Below are 19,672 nucleotides of genomic sequence, written 5' to 3'. Positions count from 1 at the left end.
TATATATATTTGAAAAGCGCTGCGTAAATTGACAGTGTAAGTACCTATAATAAATACTCATAAAATAAATACGTAAATACCAGCCCTTGCTAAAAACAGTGTTCTAAACTTATTAAGAGTTTCTAGTGAAATCAAAATAATGTCTGCTGGTAGGTCCGTTACATAATTCAGCATATTTGGTCTAATACAAGTTTGCCTGTAACTAAAAAGAGAGGAAGGAAGAGATTTTTTTTTTACCAGGGAGAATATGACTATATACTTGTATTATAAGGAGGGCAGGAAGTTACACATAGCCTCATATGTGTTAGTACACCTTTGAGGTCATCAGGGATGATGATTATGGTGCTTTTGATAGGGTATCTGCTTTTTGGGCTCTCTTAATAAAACATCTCACAATGCTGAAATCATAAAAGCTGTTATCAGACAACTGTCAGCCGAACAGCACCTGCATCCAATCAGATGCAAGCACTGTTCAGGTATTCTGACAGCTGGCAGTATTGGCTGTCAGAATACAATAGCCCACAGTGGGAGATTCATCCATCTGTGTTGTTATTATAGATAGAGGAATTTATCTACATGCAGAACAAAGGAGATTTATGGGTGTACAGCTTTTCTGTAAGGTGTCATGTACTGTACATAGACTTTTGTTGACATTTTGAACAGTTTTTTCTTTCTATTTAAGTCAATTTGAATGTAGGAGCAACTCAAAGGAAATTGACGCAAAAGCAACTTTAAAAAGCTATATGAACAGCTGCAAGTCAATTCAAAATATCTTATATAAGATTCAAAGCAATGGAAGGATACTGGGTTTAACTGATTCTACAGAAACCCTAAATTGTTCATACACATAGAACAATGACAAAAACTTCCAATTTACAGATACCATCCTGTCTGATAGTTCTGAAGTCAGTTTGATGTGTATTATAACCATGGGAACTTGTGATGTGGATATTAGTAAATATGGCCACTAATATTGTGAAAATGTAATACTATTTTTATTTAATAGTATTATACAAATTAATTTCTAAATCAAATCGGCCCTGAATAACACCTGTACATTAAAAAAAACTTAAAATATGGGAAAAGCTATGTTTTTTATGTACAGGAGTCATTCAGCTCTGGCTGTTTTAAATATTATTTTGTAAAATATTCACAGAAGTGATGTGAAAGCGTTGCGGAAGATCCAGCGCGTGGAGACATTGTTTACGTAATAGTATTCTATGCCATGATGCTAACACAGTTAGGTCTATTAATATACATACTGATTTGTGTGAGAGGTAGCTGATATTCTTTTTCCATATCTGCCAGCTTGGAAGCTGTAAGAATGCAGTGACCAAAGACTGTGGCTACCTTCTTGTTATACTCGTTAACAACAGCATCAAAGTCTTTAGGGAGCTCTTCTAGAAAGACCTGTAGAAAGCAAAATACATTAATTGTTTGATTTGTTACAACTGTATACATGAATGCCATAAATATTGCCATACAGCAGCTGGATATATGAGCGCAAATTTGGACAATGCATCCACTTGATAATGTAATGCCAAATTACTAGACTGCATGCCGGACTGTAAAAAATAGTCATCTAATGATTCTATACATTGACATATTCAGACATTATAGCACTGTTTCATTTTCAATATCAGAATGATTAGCAGTAGGTAAGGGGTATACATAGATAAGGGGGTCCACATTTTTACCCAAAATGTGTCCATGGCTTAGCAGCTAGCACTGAAAGTCACCAGGCACCAAAAGTGCTTACTTTGCATCTGTCGGACCTCAGACACACACAGCAGAGGATCAGAGCAAGAGAGGGTCACCTTACTTACCTCTGCCTGGACTTTTCTGGTAAGTGGGTTTCATGCAGCGAGACCTGTTCTGGAGGAAGACCTGTACTAGTGAGGATGTCTTACTGTATGGGTTCTGATTTTGTACTAGTGGGAAGGGATTTTGGCTTTGGGAAGGAGGCAACTTTTTGTTGTACTTTGTCTGCTGACCTGTGCATTATGCCCTACTGACCCCTGCATTCTGTGTATTATGTTCCCCTAACCTCTGCACTATGTGTGTTACTCCTGAGCCCTGCACTCTGTGCATTACATACTCCAAGGGAAACCTTGACAAAGCCACGTGGGTTGGTGACGTAACGCATGGGGTGGAGCGAAGTAATTTCTGGCATAGAGTCGGTGCACTGGAAGTCCAGTTCTCATGTATTGCGTTTTACATCCAGTGTTAATGTGAGTGTTTTTTTGGCTATTCGGCTTTTAATTTAATAAACAGTATTACACTATTGGAGGTAATCTGTTTTTCCTTCCTTGGGTGTCTCAGAGTGGAGGAGAGGAAGTGGAGGTGCCATTATTAGAGCGGAGGTTATACGGCTGATGGAGAAGATTTACAGTGTGACCAGTTGCCCCCATCTAGAGTCCAGTTATGGAAATGCAACCAAGCTCTTGTGATCTGCATTTAGTTATATAGGTCCTGGTGTCCAGGTGAGCGGCCATCCTTACATGTGGTGGTGTTTATCACACAAGACACAACTGATTGATTCTGGATCACTGGAGTATAGTTGTCGGGCGAAGCACACAATTAACCATTTTGATCACTTACGCATAAAATGGATATGAACTTTTTCATGGACACATTGATTATCTGATTATTTTACTAATATTGAATGTATGCGCTTATTTCAGATGTTTTATTAAGTAGCACAACACTTTATCATCGCATCATAGAGCTGTATGTTTACATATATACAGTTCTGTTGTGGAAGGGGGTGTCATGAATCCTGGGTCTCTGCAGAGCTGAGAACATGATCCATCACTTCTCACAGTAAAAGCACCACCTAGTGTACACCAAGCACATAGCCAGGCACACACTTAACCCTTTGATCACCCTAGATGTTAAATCCCTTACCAACCAGTGTCATTATTACAGTGATTAGTGTATATTTTTAGCACTGATCACTGTATTAGTGTCACTGCTTCCCACAAAGTGTCAGTTAATTTCAGTTAGTGTAAAAATGTCTGCCGAAGTATATAAAAACAAATAAATAAATACAATTCCAGTATATGTACCATAGTTTTTGGATGCTATAACCTTTGCGCAAACTAACCAATATACAATTATTGGGATTTTTTTAAACCAAAAATACGTACCTGAATACATTTTGGCATAAATTTAAAAAGAACTTTGATTTTTAAAATTTTTATTGGATATTTTTTATAGCAGAAAATAAAAAACTTGTTTTTTTCAAAATTGTTAGTCTTTTTCTATAGCCCAAAAAGTAAAAAACGCAGAGGTGATCACATACCACCATTATAAAGCTCTATTTGTGGGAAAAAAATTATGTACAGCATTGCATGATTGCACAATTTTCAGTTAAAGTAATGCAGCGCTGTATCGCAAAAAAGGGCCTGGTCAGGAAGGGGGGGGGGGGGTAAATCTTTTGGAGGGCAACCCCTTTTATGGCCAACAACTTGCATATAAGCCTTCAAAATGGGCACTTTCGAATTTACAAGTTCAAGTCCCGTAGACTTGCATTAGGTTCGAAGTTTGCGGTTGAACCTTCATAGGTTTGGCATCCCTTGCCACAAAAATTTCATTTTTGGGGAGATACTCCCAAAGGGAAATCACAGCTAAAGGGGTGCAGACCTTGCCCTGCAGGTACAGCAGCTGAGTGATAATTATAAAACCATTCCCATATAGATTCACTCTGCACATAGGCACAGACAAACAGCTATTTCTTCAGACTAATAAAAGTTAGGAATCTGCAGCAGAGTTTGTTAAAATCCCTGCAATGTACATTGATCACCCATAGGGGATTGTTTTTTTTTTCAACAAAAGTGGAGTTACTCTCTAAGTCTTAAGTAATTGCTAAAAGCAGTAATAATGAAATGCAGAGGCAATTATTTAATATGATAAAGAGTAGACACATTTACATAGTCTTACAGATTTGGTTATTTTATTTCTAAACTGAATTCCAGGAGTATGAAAAATAGGGGCTCCCCCCACACTGTGGTTAACCGCTTCCAAACTGACCCATATATATATATATATATATATATATATATATATATACACATACACATATATATACATATACACATATATATACATACATACATACATACATACATACACACACATATACAGTCAGGTCCATAAATATTGGGACATCGACACAATTCTAACATTTTTGGCTCTATACACCAACACAATGGATTTGAAACAAAACGAACAAGATGTGCTTTAACTGCAGACTGTCAGCTTTAATTTGAGGATATTTACATCCAAATCAGGTGAACGGTGTAGGAATTACAACAGTTTGCATATGTGCCTCCCACTTGTTAAGGGACCAAAAGTAATGGGACAGAATAATAATCATTACTCAAACTTTCACTTTTTAATACTTGGTTGCAAATCCTTTGCAGTCAATTACAGCCTGAAGTCTGGAACGCACAGACATCACCAAACGCTGGGTTTCATCCCTGGTGATGCTCTGCCAGGCCTCTACTGCAACTGTCTTCAGTTCCTGCTTGTTCCCCCAAGAACATTTTCCCTTCAGTTTTGTCTTCAGCAAGTGAAATGCATGCTCAATCGGATTCAGGTCAGGTGATTGACTTGGCCATTGCATAACATTCCACTTCTTTCCCTTAAAAAACTCTTTGGTTGCTTTTGCAGTGTGCTTTGGGTCATTGTCCATCTGCACTGTGAAGTGGCGTCCAATGAGTTCTGAAGCATTTGGCTGAATATGAGCAGATAATATTGCCCAAAACACTTCAGAATTCATCCTGCTGCTTTTGTCAGCAGTCACATCATCCATAAATACAAGCGAACCAGTTCCATTGGCAGCCATACATGCCCACGCCATGACACTACCACCACCATGCTTCACTGATGAGGTGGTATGCTTAGGATCATGAGCAGTTCCTTTCCTTCTCCATACTCTTCTCTTCCCATCACTCTGGTACAAGTTGATCTCGGTCTCATCTGTCCATAGGATGTTGTTCCAGAACTGTGAAGGCTTTTTTAGATGTTGTTTGGCAAACTCTAATCTGGCCTTCTTGTTTTTGAGGCTCACCAATGGTTTACATCTTCTGGTGAACCCTCTGTATTCACTCTGGTGAAGTCTTCTCTTGATTGTTGACTTTGACACACATTCACCTACCTCCTGGAGAGTGTTCTTGATCTGGCCAACTGTTGTGAAGGGTGTTTTCTTCACCAGGGAAAGAATTCTTTGGTCATCAACCACAGTTGTTTTCTGTGGTCTTCCGGGTCTTTTGGTGTGCTGAGCTCACCGGTGCATTAGTTCTTTTTAAGAATGTTCCAAACAGTTGTTTTGGCCACGCCTAATGTTTTTGCTATCTCTCTGATGGGTTTGTTTTGGTTTTTCAGCCTATTGATGGATTGCTTCACTGCTAGTGACAGCTCTTTGGATCTCATCTGAGAGTTGACAGCAACAGATTCCAAATGCAAATAGCACACTTGAAATGAACTCTGGACCTTTTATCTGCTCATTGTAATTGGGATAATGAGGGAATAACACACACCTGGCCATGGAACAGCTGATAAGCCAATTGTCCCATTACTTTTGGTCCCTTAACAAGTGGGAGGCACATATGCAAACTGTTGTAATTCCTACACCATTCACCTGATTTGGATGTAAATACCCTCAAACTAAAACTGGCAGTCTGCAGTTAAAGCATATCTGTCAGGGCTCCGGGTATGACCAGAGGTGTGTGGACTGACACAGGGAAATGCAGGCTTCAGGTATAGTGTAAATAAGACAATTTATTAAGACTAACCAACACAAACGCAGTGCAAGGTAAACATAACACAGTGCAAACAACCCAAACTCCAACAGATAACCATATATACAAATCAAACGTAGTCAGGCAGGCCGGGTCGGTAGCAAACAGGCAAACAGGGTACCAGGAGCGAGCGGAAGAGTGGTCAGGAATAGCCGAGGTCAGGACAGGCGGAGTTCGTTCAGAGTCAGGATCAAACCAGAGTCAGGATCAGGCAGGAAGCAGACAGGGTACAGGGGCTCATGGGAAACATACACCAAGGCACTGACTGCAGGTCTGGCCATTCCTTAAATACACCTCCTGCAACCAGCTTCAGGTGATGGCTGATTGCAGGAGTGAGCTTCTGGTTGCTGAGAGCACCCGCTGGCCAGCCCTGGTACTGCAGCCCACACGGCAGATGAGTCCCACCACTAATGGTGAGTCCATTCCTGACAACATCTTGTTCGTTTAATTTCAAATTCATTGTGGTGGTGTATAGAACCAAAAATGTTAGAATTGTGTTGATGTCCCAATATTTATGGACCTGACTGTATACTGCAGCAGGGATATTTCATCAGGGATCAATTGTATGTCCACCATTTTGTAAGTAGAGCGTGTGCGTCAACCCATTTGTACTGTTGTTCGCCACAGCACAAGTTGATCAGCAGATCCCGGCCAATAATTTTCCACTCTTCACAGCTCTCACCTCTTCACAATTTCCCCCCCCCCCCCAATCTTCACTAATTTCCCCCTTTCACAATATCCAACCCCACTCTTCACAAAACCCCCCACACTCCTCACAGCTCTCACCTCTTCACAAATTCCTCCCTCCACAAATTTGACCCCACTCTTCACAAATCCCCCCCCCACACACACACTCTTCACAGCTCTCACCTTTTCACAAATTCCCCCCTCACACTTCACAAATTCCCCACACCACATACACACTATTCCCAGCTCTCACCTCTTCTCAGATTCACCCCTCCTCACAGCTCTCACTTTTTTACAAATCTCCCCACTCCCATGCTATCACCTCTGCATTACACCTCCAACTTCCCCATAGCAGCCTCTCTGCACAACCACTCCCCTCCTATACCCCCACAGTTCTCTCTCAACTCTTCAAAATGGACTTACAGCAGTGCAGCCAACAATGTTCTGGTAGATGAGCGCCGTGCGCCGACTTTTTTTTGTTTACAAACAGTTTTATTTTGCAAAAGTAGACTGTAAAACACGTGTGCCGACTTTTTAACCCAGCTCATCAGAACAGCACAGAACCGAGAGAACAGACCTGAGGAGAGAAGAGTGTCAGATCACTTCACTCAACTCTGTGCTACACAGGTTGGGCAAGTGGGGGAGGGGGCAGGAGTGGCCTCCCAAGGCATCAGAGGAAAAAAAAATGCAGGCAGTTGTGGCTTCAGAATCGGGGCACCCGCCAACATATGGCTTGCCCTGCACGTGCCCTGAGTTGCTGATGATAGCACACAGAAGCCAGTAGAGGAAGTGATTAGTGCACGGGATGGCACAAGTCTGATTTCTGCTCCCTTCTTAATGTAGGGCCCGGAACAACCGCCCTGGCTGCCCCCCAGTAAGAGACAGTGTATAGTATTATCACTCTTCACTGTATTAGTGTCACTGGTGGTGTCAGTCAGATCCCACCCAGTGTCAGATTGTACACCTGGCTATCACAGTCACACTATAAGCTGCTGATCACCACCATTACTAGTTTTAAATAAATAAAAATTCCAGTATTTATCCCATATGTGTAGACACTATAAGGTTAACACAAACCAATCAATATACACTTGTTGGTATTTTTTTTTTTTTCACCAAACACATTTAGCAGTATACATGTAGGTTGAAGTGATACTAAAGTCTTGTTTTTTGGGGTTTTTTTTAATAACAAAACATGTCACATATACTTGCTCAGTGCAGTGAGTTTGCACAGAGCAGTTCAGATCCTCCTTTTCTCGGATCCCCCGCTGGTGCTCCTGGCCCTTCCCTCCTATCGGGTGCCCCCACAGCAAGCAGCTTGCTATGGGGGCACCCAAGCAGGCGTGCTCCAGAGAAATGGCTCTGCATGTCCATTTACAACATAGAGCTGTGGCTCAGCCTCACACCCTTCCTCTCATGATTGGGTTTCCGGCTGTGATTGACAGCAATTGGCTCCCGCTGCAGCCTCAGTGAGAGTGCCCGGAAAACTGAGGATCTCGTGAACATCGCTGCATCGAGAAGGGGCTCAGGTAATTATTACGGGGGCTGCTATTTAGAATGTATGAAGGTAAAACACATTGAGCCTTTAAAACCACTTTAAATGCTTAATTTTGCCTAGGGTAAAAAGCAGTAAAAAACGGTTTTATTTGCATTTTCCTTCAGAAGAATCAGAGGGTTTCAGCAGCAGATATAGTGCTGTCAATCCAGAAAGCAGTAGGCAGTACTAGGTATGACCAAAAAGCGATTGATAATCTATAGACTTGTGAATCAGCAGTGACAATGCTGATAGCCACACCGTTTTTCATTCTACTGCAGTGCAAACAGACACAGAAAGGATGCTGCACTACCAAAATGGCAAATCCGCACAATGGATTTATTTTATACAACAGTGCACACAAATGTAGCACCCTCTTAGTTTAGCTACGGGGAGCTAGACCTTAATGGTTAGTTAGGGGCTGATTAGCAGCTCAGGTGAGATAGCCAGAGGGGTCAAATTCTGGTGAAGACTGAGGGACTCTGCAGGCCAGCCCCTCTGGAATTTCCCCTTGCTCTGAGGCTTTTGGAGGAGGGCCTTGGAGGCAGTGGGTGGATCTGAGGAGTGGCTGGCTACTCTCTTGATGGACCTCAGCCAACCCCAACAGGAGGCTTGGCACAGGGCTGGGACTCCCTTAAAAGTGGAAGAACCTTCGCAGTAGCAGGAGTGTTGTGGTGGGAGCAGGAAGATGTGAGCCTGGAGGAGGAAGGCTGCCTAGTGGAATGGGGCCTGCCTGTGAACCTGGAGTTGGAAAAGAGGAAAACTCAGGACTCAAGGCCCCCTGAGTGAGGACCACCTGTATGACAGGGAAGCAGCAGCCCAGCAGATAGGTCTGGCAGCAGCAGCCATCCTGCAAGTGGTACAGGAAAGGATTTGAGTGAGCACACCTGCACCCCCTGGGTGGATAGGGGAAGGAGCACTCTGGTGGGAAACCAGATTTGTCCTCTGCTAGTGACTGTGCACCTTATTTAAAGGGACAGGAGCCATAAGGCAGAGCCAGGAGCCCCTGCTCAGGAAGAAAGTCTCCAGATTGCTGATTGAAGAAGAGTTCATCTAGGGTCTGGGGTGGTACAACTAAGAGCTGCTGGCTAGCATTCCACCAGAGACTGTCAGAGAAAAGAAGCTGTGAATAGTTCAGGAAGTTGTCCTCAGCTTTCAGTTCTCTTGGCCATCCTATACACTCCTTACCCTATCCAAGTTCTAATCCCCTCAATAAAATAACAAAACAAATGCTCAAGGACTGTTTTCTGGGACCCAATTCAACAGCAACTCCTAAGGGGGTAGTGCTACACAAAAGATACACTGAACAGTTTTAAGCTAGGTACACATGGGCCAAAATCACCCGAAAGCTGTTGGTCTGGCAATTGCAGCTGACATTCGACTCGTGTGTACAGCCCCTTGTCCAATAGATGACAGTCTCATGACTGGCTTCTGTTGAACGAGCATGCTGGAAGACCAGCAGCTGATAAGCATCCAATCATTGCTTGCAGCCAATGGCTGCAAGTGCTGACTGCTGTGTTCTGGCGGGGGGTGGTTCCCTTGTCAGAACACAATAGCACAGCGGGGGAGATCACTGTAATACATTGCATAGTTAGTACAGTGACCTCCGCAGTCTTTCATTCAGTCCCTTGGGTTGAACAAAATGAAAAAAAAAACTTCCTGTGTGTACCATGCATTAGATGTCACCCTGTTAACCTGTTGTTCCAAAGTGCTTATCTATGTACCTTTTGTTTGCACTACAGCAGAGAATAAATCCATACACACACACTGTATACTGTATATATATTTTTCTCCTCTCACCTTCCAGGACGGTACACCTGAGAGATGAGAGGCACCTCCATACAGGAGACACAATCAATTGACAGCTGTTAAAAGTCCCTACCCTTCCCTTTGATCCTCAGTATTGATTGTGTTTCTCCCTAAACAGCAGAACATGAAGTAGCTTCCTTCAAATCTATCACCCATAAGTGGGCTTCATTTTAGCCATCACTATAACCAAAACAAAAAGAAGGTTCCACAAAGTGTGTCAGAGAGCCTTTTAAATCATTCGCCTGCACAGAGTAGCATTAAGCACTATCCTCTTTGTTTGCCCAAGTAGTGTCCTTGTTTCACAGAACAAGTTACCGCTTAGTCCTTTAAGGGGTCCTAAGAAGTGGTTACAGGCAGGAAAGGCCATGATTGCTAGATGGTTTAGACAGTGGATCTCTCTAACCTACGAAATTCAGAGTTTCTTTTGATTACATCAGCTTTAAGAGTAAGAGCACACTCTAATAGGTCCAGCATCGGGCGGAAAAGGCAGGACATCAGTGAAGCAGATCTGCAGATGAATCCAGGATCCAGCCAAGATACCTTCATTGGATGTTTATATTGTGAAGTATAAAAGAACCTAAGTGCAGTAGGTTAAAATCATTTATTAAAATGTAATAGCCAATAGCTACTAGTAAGCATCTAAGTTAATCCTCGGCTTGGCCAGTGGAGGGCCGATGGCATCAGCCTGAGCCTGGATCCCAGAGGTGGAGTAGAGTGAGAGCCGTCAGCTATCAGCAGTGGGGACGCTGGAAAGCATGGAGTGCACGGAAGTCCGGACCATACGGGTGACCAATGGGAGAACAAGGACAGATCAGGTGACGTGTTTCAAAGCATCCACTTCTTCTTCAGACCTAGTTGGATGTTGGGGATATCACTCTCTTATAGGAGAAAGAACAGATGGGGCGGGCTTTGGCAGATAGATGGACAGCAGTGAACTAGAAGGCAGAGATAAAAGCGCAGGTCGGCAGACATGATTTAAAAAGAACGATGTATAAATTGCATAGTTAATAACTAGATGGTAACAAACTTTAAAACATATTTGCGGTCACTGATCAGAAAAAACTGAACCACAGAACATGTATATAAAAGATGACAGATAATTGAGCATTAGCAATCTCAAAACCATAATACAGAGATATATGTTTACTGAAAATAACCAACAAAACGGAATATACATGTGTATGTAGCTCTACTGTCACAATAAAGACGGGGACAATGAAGGATTTGACCACACATAAAAATAGGAAAAGGTGCATATGGGCACAATGATCAAAAAATTATATTATAAAATGGTATGGACCTCAATTGCATTGTTTTAACCCTTTAGGGGCTAGTTTATTTAGGGTATATATCCAAAAGGTTTCTTGTCTACATAATCGCTGGAAACGTACTCCTTAAAAACAACCACACCATCTTTTTCCAGAGCAGCCTGTATTTCTTTTGAGGTTGCCTGTGGGTTTTTCTTTGAATCCCGGACAATTCTTCTGTCAGTTATGGCTGCCATCTTTCTTGGTCTACCTGACCTTGGCTTGGTATCAAGAGATCCCCAAACTTTCCACTTCTTAATAGGTGATTTAACAGTACTGATTGGCATATTCAAGGCTTTGTACATCTTTTTGTCCTTTTCCATCTTTATAAAGTTCCATTTCTTTGTTACGCAGGACTTTTGACAGTTCTTTTCTGATCCCCATGGCTCCATATCTAGCCTAGTCAGTGCTTCCATGTAAGAGCTAACAAACTCATTTACTATTTATACACTGACACTAATTGCAATTTAAAAAGCCACAAATGTGGGACATTAACCTCTAATTGGCATTTTAACCCGTGTGTGTCACCTTGTGTGTCTGTACCAAGGCCAAACATTCCAGGGTATGTAAACTTTTGATCATGTCCATTTGGATGATTTCTGTTATCATTATGATTTAAAAAGGAGCTAAACAACTATTTGATAATAAATGGCTTCATATGATCATCATCCTTCAATAAAAGAGCATTTTTTGGCATGATCAGTCATATTTTCAATATCAATGCCAAAATTTCACAATTTCTGCTAGGGTATGTAAACTTTTGAGCACAACTGTATATCTCTGTATTATGGTCTTTGAGATTGCTAATGCTCAATTATCTGTCATCTTTTATATACATGTTCTCCTGTGGTCCAGTTTTTTCTGATCAATGACCACAAATATGTTTTAAAGTTTGTTACCATCTAGTTATTAACTGTGCAATATATACCACTTTCTTTTTAAATCATGTCTGCCAATCTGCGCTTTTATCCCTGCCTTCTAGTACACTGCTGTCCATCTATCTGCCAAAGCCCACCCCATCCATTCTTCCTTTTATAAGAGAGTGAAATCAACATCCAACCAGGTCTGAAGAAGAAGCTGATGCTTTGAAACGCAATACCTGATCCGTCCTCGCCTTCCCATTGGTCACCCGCCCAGTCCGGACTACCATTTGCTCCACGCTGGTTACGGCGCTGGTTTCCAGCATCCCCAACGCTGAGAGCTGATGGCTCTCACTCTACTTCACCTCTGGGATCCGGGGTCAGGCTGACACCATCGGCCCTCCAATGGCCAAGCCGAGGATTAACTTAGATGCTTACTATTCTCCTATCTTTGTGAGTAGCTACTGGCTATTACATTTCAAAAAATTATTTTAACCTACTGCACTTAGGTTGGCCCCTCCTTTTGTTATTTATATTTCCTACAGAGTATTGCATCACTCTATGGGGAGCTGCAACTGCTAGTGCCTATACTATGGACTTTATGTGACACATTTTATGTTTTTTATATATTTTATTGTTTCCTTATTGTTGCTGCATTTGTTCAATTATTTTTATTTCACCACGAGTGCCCCCCCCCCCCCCAGTGCCAATTATCTTACTGGTTCCTTTCTTATATTGTGAAGGTACACTCAAAGCAGGACTTAACGTTTGGCAGGAAGGTCCTGCAGACAGTGGTCCCACCATAAGATAGGTCTGAGGATACTTGATTATCCTATCAGGTGTGCCATCCTGGAAGGTGAGAGGAGAAATACAACCATTACTTACCAATAATGGTATATCTATGAAACCTTCCAGGATGGTAAGACTACTTCCTACCCTATTAAGGGGGGAGAAAACTCCTAAAAGTACTACGTGGTAAGTACCTAGGTAGAATTATTCCCCTTGTGGACCGTTTTCAGGAGTTACTTTATTACAAACTGAGGATCAAGAGGAAGGGTGGGGACTTTTAACAGCTGTCAATAGATTGTGTTTCCTGTAGGGAGGACCCTCTCATCTCTCTCAGGTGTGCCATCCTGGAAGGTTCATAGAAATACTGTTATCTGTATGTAATGATTTTCGTTTTTGAGGGATTAACCCAGCAGTGTAGCATGCAAGACTCCCTGGATGACTCTACAACACAGTTAATAGTCACAGCAGACAGCAAGTCTTGGTGGAAACACACAAGCAGTGTATTTACAGAGTCTATTTCCAAGATGCACAAGCATCAACCAGCAACACAAATACAAAACCAGAAAATCAATCTTTGCCATTTTGGGTGCTTATCTGTCATCCTGGGCAATAACTAACTGTCTTGGAATAGCCTGCTGCTGCCCAGGCCCTACTGTCAACAAAAAAAAAGAACAGTCCTCGCCACAAATTATTGGTCTTAAACACACAGGTAGTTTTCTGCTCCCCAGTCTGACATGTGCAGAGTATTGGATTACAAGGTGGAGAATTGTCCCTATTTTTAGAGTCCAGAGTAGTGAGATCTACTTTAGCTGGGCTCATTAACCCCTCAGCCAGCTTTTTCAAAAATTTTAGTGTTAGGGTCTTAGAGTTATTTTTATTAAGATACCTTACTGGGCTCTTTGTTTCCTTTTTGTTCGACTATGTAGTCTACCTTTTTATTGGATGGTTTCAGGGTATTGCTGATTGTTTTTACTTTTTATTGAATTATAAGTAGAATAAACCCCACAATGAAGAAAACAATGCATTTTTGTCTGAGACAATGGGGGAGATTTACTAAAACTGGTTTACTCAGAATCTGGAGCAGCTGTGCAGGGTAGTCAATCAGCTTCTAACCTCAGCTTGTTCAGTCAAGCTTTGCCAATAAAACCTCAAAGCTGTTTGGTTTCTATGCAGAAGTGAGCCTGATTTTGCATCCTCCAGCTTTAGTAAATAAACCCAATGGAACAATTCTAAAAGATGTCACCACTGGATTTCTCACCTACATAGCCAATATTTTTGCAATACTCCATTAGCCGTGTAGCTGATTGGCCTGATACGCTTAAAATCCCACAGTATTCCTGGCCTCCTTGTTAATGACCAGTGTCTCACCTCTGTTCCCTAGTTCAGAATTCTAATGATTGAAAAAAATACTAATGTACTGTATTGAATTTCTTATATTTCTTATATTTTGTTAGCCAGATGAGTGCTTTACTAAAATATTTTACTTCAAAATACTTTGATAAAATCTAATGATACATTTTGGCTGGCATATGTTCAAAACAGAAAACGTTTTCTTCATTGTTAGTAATAATCTGGTCATAATGTGTTTACCATTACCTTAAATAAATATTAGGGATTAGTATGTTATCACATACAATATTCTTTTAATGTAAACTGACAAAATAGAGATCTATGGACGTGAGCAGATTTTAGCAGACACCACTGGCCAATAGATCTAAGAAAAATATTGGCCAGCTTAGCTGTCCTGACCAACAGAGCTGTTCCTAGAAGATACCAGTGGAAATAGAAGTGTCTAATACATACATAGGCATTGTACCCTGCACAGTACATTATTTGACATTCAGATTGTGTCCTGAGGATATACTGCATGTCTATATTGCTGGAAATGTCCTTCCTTGCCATATGCTCTAGATGACAGCTCCTAAAAGTTCCAGTCACAAATATTTTGTTTCCCTTACCTTTGACTGATAGAAATTTTGAAGTGAACGCCTGCATGGTGCTAAATATGATCTTCCAAATAGATTTGCCAGTATCACAACCAATGTTTGCATAACAGAGTCTGGAAATTTTGTTGAGTCTAAATGATAAAAGATAGACAAGTAATTTTCATTATTAAGCTTTAACAAACTATTACTATGTAATTTCCTAATGCAAATTTAATTACATTTAATTACATTTTAATCAGTGACTCACTGAAAGCATACTACTTTAAACAAGGTAAAGCTGAACTTGGGTTTGAAGGCAAAAATACTCAACAGTGGGGTCCTCCTTAGCACTGCAAAATGTAAACTGCTTGATTTGTCTAGGGGGATGATGAATAATATGAATTAGTTAACCTTTTTCTTGCTCCCTGGCAGCAGGGCGAACCCTTGGGGTCTTCACGTACAATACAAGACTTCTGCAATTGAAGAGCAAGTTGAAGTAGCCTCAAGGGATCAATGGTGCTGTATTGAGGATGCCCCCGGGAACATGAAGTAAGATAAAATATTTCACTTATTTTAAATAACCCTAGACAAAAAAAAGCAGTTAACCCTTGCAGTGATTTGGAGGGGATCTTCAGCCTTCAGCTTTAATTTGTATGTATAACACTTAGAAGCAGTTTAAAGCATTGGAACCTGTAGTAAACTCTCCTAAAAAAAACTCCAATCAATTGTGCCAATGAGAGACTGGGGCTCTGTCAGATCTGGTTATTAGGAAAAGCATAGGGCTTACCAAAGGGCCCCCCAAGACCTATTTGGATAGGAGGCCTAACATTAACTCTCTATTAAAACTGGCAGATAATAATGGATAATTAAATGATTATTAAGTGCCCTTTTTCTTCTAAACATGGGTATTTTGCAAAATATCTGATCAATCCCCCACAAACGCTAAGGTTGGCCACATAGTATTAAAGGTGTAAATTTCCAGACAAACACAGACTAAAAAAGGAAACCAGGTTACTGGTAAGTACTGGGCTCTGCAGCACCATATTATTTTTTTTAATTTAAAATGTAATAACTCTTTAAATGTTGTACAGTTAGCTGATAGTGCTCTTAGCCCATGTTAAGGCTCAAGTCAACTTAAAAATATACATTGTTTCTTACATTTATAAAAAATAAAGTTAAACTGAGGTTTCATTGCAAATGATAAACTAATAAAATCAGAGTGCAGAAAACAGTAAGGGGTCTATATGTATAGAAACCTTTGTTGGACAGATGTAGCAATCATTCGCCTAGCCCTCACAAATTCTGGCTGTAATTTGCTTAATACGTTGATTTCCTGTAATCATCAGCATCATCTAGTGGCCATAATATAATGTTTTCCTAAACTGCCTCCATCAGGCAAATACTGAATTGTGGCCCCTAGTTAGCGTTGAAAATCATAGTGACTCAACATATTAAGCAAATTATGGGACAAATTTGTAAGAGCTAGGCAAATGCTTGTGACATTTGTCCAACAAATTTTTTAATACATAGACCCCTTTGTTTTTAATGTCTTAGGCAGGCCAGACATTATACTTTTTTTTTTGTTCAACCAGCTTGTTGAATGAAAAAAGTGTCAGTACAATTCTTGTTGCCTGATGCCTGGGACATGCAGTTCCGGGCGCCGGGCAAGAGGTTTTTCTTCACATTTAGCCTTGCTGCAAGCAGCAGCGTTAGGGGAAATCCTGCCACCTTCCACAGGCTGTTCTATCCCACTGGGACACACAATCAACCAGTAGACGCTTCCGCCAGCTGATCATAGAGGTGGACTGGAACTGTTCTATCTCCCTCTATGATAAAAGAAACTGGAAGCAATGAACATACATCACGCCCGGTTTCCCCGTATGTAAAGGGCACCATTTTTTAAAAAAGAAAAGCATTTGTTTACACTGATCACGGTGTGAACAAATGTTTTATGGCAGAGGAGGGATGTCCCATCCCCCCATGCTCATGCACACAAACAGAAATTGTCCCACACATGTGAGGTATCACCTCAAACATCAGATCATGAGCAGTAATTCTAGCACTAGACCATCTCTGTAAATCTAAAGTGGTAGCCTGCAAAGGCTTTAAAGTGTCACCTATGGATAGTAAATTTACATTGTTGGTTGCCATTGCACAGGCATGCACAATTTTAAAGTGACATGTTTGGTATCCATTTACTCAGCGTAAAATTATAATATTTATTTTACTAAAAAATTAGTTATGTATTGTGTTATTTTGTACTAAAATTAAAAAAAGTTGTAATTTAAAAAAAAAAAGATTTTTGAAAAACTGCTTTGCATATATCGTGTGACATAAACAATTTGCAACACCCACCAATTTATCCTCTAGGGCCTCTGCTTAAAAAAATATAATGTTTAGGGGTTCTAAGTAATTTTCTAGCAAAAAATAAAAAATTATAAAAGTTTAAGTCATCATAAAGGCCCTTTAGCTTTCAAAAGCCCCAGACATTCCTAAAAGCACCTCTGCCTAATAAAAAAAACATCAACCATTCATATTTTCCACCCTGGTAAAAAAATTTTTTTTTTTCAGGACAAGTATATTGTTATGATGGACAAGTAGATTGGGATCCCAATTTAGTCCCCAGACAAGTCGTTTTTTGTTTTTTTTAATTTCCATACCCTTGAAAGTGCCAAATTATTTGATGGATGATTGCTTCCCACTGGGCTATTGTATTCTGACAGTGGGAAGCCTCTGCCATCAGAATACAATGATCAGTGTTGCCAGCTATAGCTAGTGGTACTGATCGAGCAAAGAAAACCCTACAGGCTGAATATATACAAGTTGATCCAGAGATCAACTTGTGTACAACCAGCGTGCTCATAGATAAACTAAATTCACCTGGTCCCTGCTGAACCATCTGAATTATGATCCAACTATGGCTGGCTTTATAGTTGGTTACTTTAGTCAAGCAACCCCAACAGAAAAGTATTTGCACAGCATTAGTGTTGGTAAAGCCTGTTGTGCTACAGTGAGCAGAGCAGTGATAGCAGAGCTGTAATTGTGAAAATGCTAGGGGAGTTTCAGACTGCTGCAGAGAGATTACTACTTTCACACAGTGTGACACTTTGATTACTTTAAGTTGAATATTTATCTTATAAATTATCTGATTACCTTCAGGGACCAGGAAGCTTTTTATTATCTTTTTAAGGAAACCATATTTAGCAAGTTTTGCTATCTTATTGGTTGCATTAACTTGATTGATGTGTCTTTTTACAAACTAACACCACTATGTACTTGTACTCAAAGCTTCTTGGCTCATACATTCCCCATTATAATGTTTGCTCAAACAACAGCTGAACCTTTTGAGCATGCCTGCACTGTTTTTTGTTGAGAAAAAAAAAACAAATCCCCCCTGGGTAGTCAATGCACATTGCAGAGATTTTAACCACATCCCAACTGCCCTATAACAGATATACTGCTACAGAGCGGCAGGGATGGGCAAAATCACCATTTTCCGGGTAGGGGGTACACGAATTGCAATTCGCGTCCACAGCTGTCAATCACCAGGTCCCGGCCAGTGATTACCCGCCAGCGCCCGGTGATTACCGATCATCTCCCATGCACCAACACACCACCCCCCAGTAAAACACTCCCAGCACACAGTTAACCCTGTGATCGCCTCTCATGTTAACCCCTAACTGCCCAGTGCCATTAGTACAGTGTCAGTGCTTTTTTATAGCACTGATCACTGTATTGGTGTCACTGGGCATGTCAGTGACACCAAGTCAGTTCCCCCCAGTGTCAGAATGCTGCCACAGTCCCGCTATAAGTCGCTGATCGCCGCCATTACTAGTAAAAAAAACACATTCCAGTATCTATACCGCCATTTGTAAACGCTATAACTTTCACGTACATCAATTAATTTACACGTATTGGGATTTTGTTTTAGCAAAGACATGAAGCAGAATACATTTTGGTGTAAATTTACGATGAAATTTGATTTTTAATGTTTTGAGTAATTTTTTTTACTGGACATGCAAAAAACTAAAAATGCACAGGCGATCAAATACCACTAAAAGAAAGCTCAATTCATGGGAAAAAAGGACGTAAATTTCATATGGGTGCAGCGTTGCATGACCGCCCAATTGTCAGTTAAAGTGACGCAGCCTGTAACGCAAAAAATGGCCTGGTCAGGAAGGGGGGTAAATCCTCAGGAGGGCAATTGGTTAAGAAATGTTGTTGCAGATTCCTACCTGTGTCTGCTCTGAGGAAAAAATGGTTGGTGCTTTGGATACTGTGTCTGAATCGGAGTGCAATTTTAGGATTCTGATGAGAAAAGTTGCAATGTCTGCATCCCTTTAGAAGTATCTCACCAAAAATTACATTTTTGTTGCAGAGGATGTCTAAAACCTGACTTGTATACTAGTGCAGAGTTCTTCAGCCAAGCATGAAATGACATTTCTAGGGGCGCTCTATACACCAAGTGTGTACATAAAGCCTCCAGGTTGCCCTATTGCTATGAATTTTACAGAAAAACGACAACACTGCAGTTTGAATAAGAAAGGTAATTTTTAATAACATTAAATTACACTATGGCTTGCATAGCAATTGTGCATGCCTTATTTTTTTATTTGCTATATTTTATTTCTACAAAAGTGGTGTTATACCCTATAAGTTAAAGTGTATGTAAATTCTAAGAATACCTTTCTTTTATTTGCTCCCTTATAGTATGTTAAATATACCAGAAATCCTATGCGCTTATAACTTCCTGTGTCCTGTTCCTTTGTGGACAGTTACCAGTTAACATTGTTCCAAGCCATCTCTGAATACAAAACACTTCCCCCTGTTACACACTCCCTTTCTAGGGTGTCAAACCCGCTCCTCATGGATACAATACAATTGTTACCCTAGGACAGGAAGTGTGTTTCTGGCAGGATCCCCAGGTGAAATAAAGACGAACAAAATTAATCCACCA

The 19,672-nt window shown here is 40.7% G+C and overlaps 1 protein-coding gene across 1 annotated transcript in view; it reads right to left on the bottom strand.

The window, feature by feature from the left end:
* LOC149468210 (putative ATP-dependent RNA helicase DDX60) overlaps positions 1-19,672 on the bottom strand; it is a 258,721-nt gene that overhangs the window by 23,765 nt on the left and 215,284 nt on the right. Inside the window, exons 33-34 of the mRNA XM_089670346.1 lie at positions 14,749-14,867; positions 1,263-1,410 (exon numbers count right to left, since the gene is read on the bottom strand). Coding sequence (XP_089526472.1) covers positions 1,263-1,410; positions 14,749-14,867 — 267 coding nt within the window. The remainder of the gene's footprint in view (positions 1-1,262; positions 1,411-14,748; positions 14,868-19,672) is intronic.

Source organism: Staurois parvus, unplaced genomic scaffold, assembly GCF_062004578.1.
Source record: "Staurois parvus isolate SC_StPar_1 unplaced genomic scaffold, SC_StPar_1.0 ptg000090l, whole genome shotgun sequence".
NCBI classification, from domain to species: domain Eukaryota; kingdom Metazoa; phylum Chordata; class Amphibia; order Anura; family Ranidae; genus Staurois; species Staurois parvus.
Note: the sequence above shows the minus strand (reverse complement) of the source record. Positions and strands in the feature narration are given on the sequence as shown.